This window comes from Propithecus coquereli, unplaced genomic scaffold (genome assembly GCF_000956105.1).
Source record: "Propithecus coquereli isolate 6110/MARCELLA unplaced genomic scaffold, Pcoq_1.0 Scaffold70, whole genome shotgun sequence".
Classification (NCBI taxonomy): domain Eukaryota; kingdom Metazoa; phylum Chordata; class Mammalia; order Primates; family Indriidae; genus Propithecus; species Propithecus coquereli.
The window spans coordinates 851,700-858,237 of record NW_012153063.1 but is presented as its reverse complement, the minus strand read 5'-3'; the positions used below and the strand labels follow the sequence as shown (position 1 = coordinate 858,237).

Sequence of the window (6,538 nt, the reverse complement as noted above, 5' to 3'; positions counted from 1 at the left end):
AATAGTTTTCAAATTTCAAAGGTCTGGTTCTTTCTTAAGTTTATTATTTCACACTTTTTAGTTATTATATTTTCAGATGATGACTTTTAGTATATATGTATAGAAAAATATTTAGGGGTTTATATACTGAAATGTCTTTCGATGGTGGGATAATAATAATAAAGTGAAGAAAAAATTCTTAGTCTACATATTCTCATTGACCCACCTGAAGAAAAAAGATTTTAAAACAAAATATTAAAATACAACCTTTACTTTGTGGCTATCGATCATATTATTTAAATACCTATATATTTTTTTATATTTTATTTTCGTGTACTTTTCCTTTGTTGTAAAACAGTAACCTAAGTTTTAATTGCATATCTCACATAGATGCACTATGCGCTTAAGGGTTTTCTAGAAGTAGAACAGATTTAGAATTGTTTGAAACAGTATACATGTGGCTAACATACTGTACATAATGGCTATAGCCTAGAGCATCTTCCCTTACTCTAGATCTCCCAGTCCTCTGTAAGGGATGTGTAGTGTCTGTTCTAGAAGATTCTTCAGGTTCCAGCTTACTCAGAGACTTATCTTTCTTAGAGAAACATTTCCTAATTCCCTGGACTGTGTTAGGTTCCCCCTATTATGAAGAATAGCTTATTGTGCTGTGTACTCCGCTTCGTTGTAGAATTTATGCTTATGTTAATGTCTGTCTCTCATGCTGAACAGTAATTGCCATGAGAGTAGGAACAAGGTGCATTTTGTTCTTAAATCCCCAGTATTGACAAACAAGTGAATAGAATTGAATAAATGAAAGTCTGTTCTCTATTCGTTGGAAGAATTCACTCAGTTTGACACAGGTTATAAAATTAATAATATCTAACATTCAATGATACAATGCTTTCAAGTGTATAATTTCAGTAGAAATTGTAGCTTTATCCAGCATGAAGAGATTTGTATGTAAACATTATATTCATTGAGTCTAGTATATTATTATGATCTTGTCAAAGATGTCAGAGACTATACTATGAGTTTGGGACAATTTGGTATTTGTGTGGAAAACTGTATTTATCTATGATTGTTAACTGGTTGTTTTCAGAACAACATCCAAACCAACTTTAGTGATAGTTAAAAAATAGTTAAGGATAACTGTCACAAAAAACAAGCACCAAGATGGAATATAATAGTTTTCAAATTGATTTGATATCATTTGGTCATGTCACCATGACTGGTGAAAAGTTTATGTGCATCACTGATAATCATGTAACAATGTGCCATAATCATTCCTTGGTGATTGGTAGCTTATTACCTTACATTATTACATCATATTTTAGGTTCACAAAAATCAGCTGTTAGTTGGGTGAACCACCCTATTTGGTGTTTTTGGGACCAAAGCCCTAGTTCTACAAAAGACATTTAAAAAGTTGCCATTAAATATTTTAGAAATTAAAACTTAAAAGGCTACTTTCTAATATGTGTCCTTTAAAATATAGTTTTATATAAGCTAAATAATGTTCATTTTTCTTACTTAATAACTTTGTCATATTTATTGGTAAGTAAGTAGACTAAGCCACTGAAATAGCTTAAAGTGTGCAAACCAAAATTCAATAACTTGTAGCCCACAATCCTATGGTAACTAATGCTTGTGTGGAAACATCATTGTTTATAGGATAAAATAGAGCACACCAATGGGAAGCCTGTAGTAGATTGTTTTTTTTTTTGTACTATTAAAAACCTTGGCCAGGCATGGTGGCTTATGCCTGTAATCCCAGCACTTTGGGAGGCCAAGGCAGGAGGATCACTTGTGGCCAGATGTTCAAGACCAGCCTGAGTACCATTGCCAGACCCTCATCTCTATAAAAAATAAAAGAATTAGCCAGGTGATTGCTTGAACTTAGAATTCAAGGTTACAATGAGCTGTGATCAGGCCACTGCACTCCAATCTGGGCGATATAGTGAGACCCTGCGTTTTGTTTTTTTGTTTGTTTGTTTTTTTTTTTTGAGACAGAGTCTCACTCTATTGCCTGGGCTAGAGTGCCCTGGCGTCAGCCTAGCTCACAGCAACCTCAAACTCCTAGGCTCAAGCGATTCTCCTGCCTCAGCCTCCCGGGTAGCTGGATCTACAGGCAGGCGCCACCATGCCTGGCTAATTTTTTCTATTTTTAGTTGTTTGGCTAATTTCTTTCTATTTATAGTAGAGATGGGGTCTTGCTCTTGCTCAGACTGGTCTCGAACTCCTGAGCTCAAGTAATCCTCCTGCCTTGGCCTCCCAAAATGCTAGGATTACAGGCGTGAGCCACCGCGCCCAGCCATGAGACCCTGTCTTAGAAAAAAAAAAGTAACCATCAAAGACTGGGCACTGGAGCTCATACTTGTAATCCTAGCACTTTGGGAGGCCAAGGCTGGAGGATCATTGAGGCCAGGAGTTGGAGAGCAGCCTAAGCAACATAGCAAGACCTTGTCTCTACAAAAAATTTAAAAAATGAGTGGGTCGTGGTGGCACATGGCTGCAGTCCCAGGGATTTGGGAGGCTGAGGCAGGAGGATCACTTGATCCCAGGAGTTTGAGGTTGCAGTGAGCTATGATGATGCCACTGCACTCTAACCCGGGCAACAGAGCAAGGGTGTGTCTCATAAAAAAAAAAAAGTTTTGTAATTCCCTTTGTTTTGTTGGAATTATTTGGATAATAAAGTATGCTTAACATCATATCAAGCATTTTTGCTTTAATTTATCAGTGAGAATATTGAATTTCTGACTTTGGATTTATTTTAAGAGCTAGTTGGTAAGTTGGAACATAAGGCTATTTTTAAAAATAAAGCCAAAGGGGTTTTTTGGAAGTCTGGAATAAAGAAAATGAGGGAATATGTTGTATACTAGGCTTGGTAAATGGCTGAGCAAAATTATTAAAGTGTCCTGTGAAAACTATCCCTATGGCCAGGTGCGGTGGCTCACGCCTGCAATCTTGACACTCTGGGAGGCCAAAGTGAGAAGATTATTTGAGCTTAGGAGTTTGAGACCAGCCTGAGCAAGAGTGAGACCCCGTCTCTACTAAAAATAGAAAATTAGCTGGATGTTATGGTGCGTGCCTGTAGTCCCAGCTACTTGGGAGGCTGAGGCAAAAGGATCGATCGCTTGAGCCCAGCAGTTTGAGGTTGCAGTGAGCCATGACGATGCCACTGTACTCTATGCAGGGCGACAGAGCGAGACACGGTCTCAAAAAAAAAAAAAAATGTATCCCTACAATGTAGAGAGCCTTCTGTTTAAATCTAGACCAAGATTTTTTGGCTTAGCTATCAAAATAGTAAAGGTTTATTTATTTGAAATCGTATATCCTTTTTACAGTGCTAAAGTTAGTGTAAACACTTTTAGGGGTGATGTATAAATTATTAGGAATAAACAGTTCTATAATGATTGACTTCCCCACTGTTGTGATCCAACAAATCTTGCAGAAATCTTTTTTTTTTTTTTTTTTGAGACAGAGTCTCACTGTGTTGCCCGGGTTAGAGTGCCGTGGCGTCATCCTAGCTCACAGCAACCTCAAACTCCTGGGCTCAATCGATCCCTGCCTCAGCCTCCCGAGTAGCTGGGACTACAGGATGTGCCCGGCTAATTTTTTCTATGTATTTTTAGTTGTCCAATTAATTTCTTTCTATTTTTAGTAGAGATGGGGTCTCGCTCTTGCTCAGGCTGGTTTCGAACTCCTGAGCTCAAACAATCCGCCCGCCTCAGCCTCCCAGAGAGCTAGGATTACAGGTGTGAGCCACCGCGCCCGGCCCAGAAATCTTAATTAAAGGAAGCTCTGTGGTAGCACCTGCTTATCTGTTTGCTGTTTACATGAAAGTAATAATTGTAATAGAAGTATTCATGTATTTCTATTTTATGTTGATTCATATGTAATTTAGATTTTGTGTGATCTTATCTAATTAGTGTATATTACTACATTGAACCCCTTAGACACTAGAAGCAAACAACTCAGAAGATTTTTTTATTTTTGATGCCTGACTTGGACTTAGTGCGTTAAGTGGATTTTTTTCTCCCATACTCAGACATTTGTAAAGGCCTCATAGTTTGCATTGCTTTACAGAGTCACATAGGATAGTTTTTGTACTTCTAAAAATTTAGACATTATTTATTTGGGTTTTTTTTTTATGTTTGTGTAAAGAAACTGGAAGAATCTGCAAACTAATAAAATGAAGACATACTGTAGAAGAAGCGGGGACTGGCAAATCAGGGGATAAGGGCAGAAGTAGAGTGTTCATTGCCTAACTTTGTGTTCTTTGATTTTTTTTTTTAAATGGAACTATGTAGATGCATTGCCTCTCCATAAAATTTTTAAAAAGTTAAAATATTTAAACATTAAGTGTACAAAGTAGAGATAAGATTTAAATAATGAAACATGGAGTTGCAGATGTAATAGAAAGTTTAAAAAGTATGTCCAAAATGAGTGCACTTTGGAGGATGAGAATGACTAAACCATTTCTGCATATCAGTGTCCTCTTTTCCATGTATGAGATTGAGCTGTTTAGCAGCACAAGGTGACCAGATCATAGTGATGATGATAATCATAGTCATGACTAACAACCGTATGTACCATACTGTACACTGTATGTATATGGTTTGGATCTGTTACATCTTTTCTATGTTTCCAACAAGCCTGCCAGCTGAAGGTACCTTAGTGTCTCTACTTTACACTGAGGAAGCTGAGGTTTAAGTGAGGCTAAGTAACTTGCCCAAGGTCATACAGCTAGTATCGGACAACTTAAAAATATATAGAAAAAATTAGCCGGGCATGGTGGCGCATGCCTGTAGTCCCAGCTACTCGTGAGGCTGAGGCAGGAGGATCGCTTGAGCCCAGGAGTTTGAGGTTGCTGTGAGCTAGGCTGACGCCACGGCACTCACTCTAGCCAGGGCAACAGAGTGAGACTCTGTCTCAAAAAAAAAAAAAAAAAAAAAAAAGAGGTAGAGCTGAGATTCAGAACCAGGTCTGTTTGATTCTAGTCTCATCTACTGCCTCTTTGTGAAGAAAGAGGAACCAAAATGTCACTCATAAAACAAGATAGACATATTTGGAATCTATTGTGATGGTAACCATTTGCTTTGAATGTCAGTATACTGTGGAAATAACACAATTGGTAATTATAATACCTTCTTTCTTTAACTCATTTGCATTTTATTTAATGACTATAAATATTATAGATAGTTATAATGGGGATGTTACAGAGTGGTAACATAATGTTGAAAAATGAACCTAGATTCTTGAGGCGTTTTTTAAAAATTAATTTTGTGTTTTTCCCTCCTTAGCATAAGCCGGACCAAGTTGAGGGAGATGGATCCGGTAGCATGCAGTGGAACTGTGAAGGGTGAACAGTGCACCAACAAAGCCCTTCCATTCACCAGACATTGTTTCCAACGTATCCTTTTAACCAAATTGAACATGCATTGAAAAAGTAGTAACTAATTTGGGGCTATGTATTTCCTTTTTAAATCAAGTGAATGACTTTTGAAATCGTAACATTATGTTACTTTTAATTTTTAAAAATTTTTAATAACTGAAACAACCACAGCTGCTGGAAGAACCACTTGTTCTTGTCTCTCTTGTACCTCTCTTCAAACTTGACTTTGCCCCAGCCACCTCAGGCCTTGACATCGTTGTTGATGACAGTTTTGTCCAAGGGGACATGCATGCACATAGTACCTTGTGGGCGTTAGGTGATTGTAGTTATAAACTTTCAGAAAACACTTGATCTTTGACCCCTTGGTGGTTTTTCTTGCCTGTGGTAGCAGCTGTCACTTTGTGGGGATAGTAGTGATCAGTTCCAGCCACCAGAGCGTGGCTGTAGGAGCAGTCTGAGGTGCCGTCATCAACCGTTCTTCATTATCACGGCTCTGCACCTGGCCAGGACCAGCACCACTTTCTCCGGTTTCATGAACTTAAACTCTTTCTGGTGCCAGTGGAACACTTGACCCTCAGGCCATGGATGGCCTCAGACTGGAAGACCCAGCCCAAGTTTCTGTAACTTCTAATTTTCATGAAGTCCTCTGAATAATTTTTTTCTGCTTTCATTATTGTGATTCTTTAATCAAGAATCACAGCAATGAATATAATTAATGTTTGAATATATTATTGAGTAAAATTAACTGTTTCACTTATATAAATTAACTGGCCAAATTGGAATTCTATATGGTTCCCATTCATTGGTTCCGTCCTGGCCAAGTTGCTTATGTCATCCCTTGGCAAGGTAATTACTTCTTCAGTCACAAGCAGCTTATGTTCTTATTTGAGAAATTGATAATTGTCAGCTAGTACTTCACATTGATAGTAAAGATGTGTTTTTGTTTTCTTTTTTCTTTTTTTTTTTTTTGAGACAGAGTCTTTGCTCTGTTACCTGGGCTAGAGTGCTGTGGCATCAGGCTAGCTCTCAGCAACCTCAAACTCCTGGTCTCAAGCAATCCTGCCTCAACCTCCCGAGTAGCTGGGACTACAGGCGTGAGCTGCCATGCCCAGCTAATTTTTTCTATATATTTTTAGTTGTCCAGCTAATTTCTTTCTATTTTTAAT

The 6,538-nt window shown here is 37.9% G+C and overlaps 1 protein-coding gene across 1 annotated transcript in view; it reads left to right on the top strand.

Annotated features, from left to right (window-relative positions):
- The window catches only part of INO80D (INO80 complex subunit D), a 43,164-nt gene that overhangs the window by 24,012 nt on the left and 12,614 nt on the right, over nt 1–6,538 (top strand). The window contains exon 6 of the mRNA XM_012661222.1: nt 5,281–5,390. Within this exon, the coding sequence (XP_012516676.1) occupies nt 5,281–5,390 (110 nt within the window). The remainder of the gene's footprint in view (nt 1–5,280; nt 5,391–6,538) is intronic.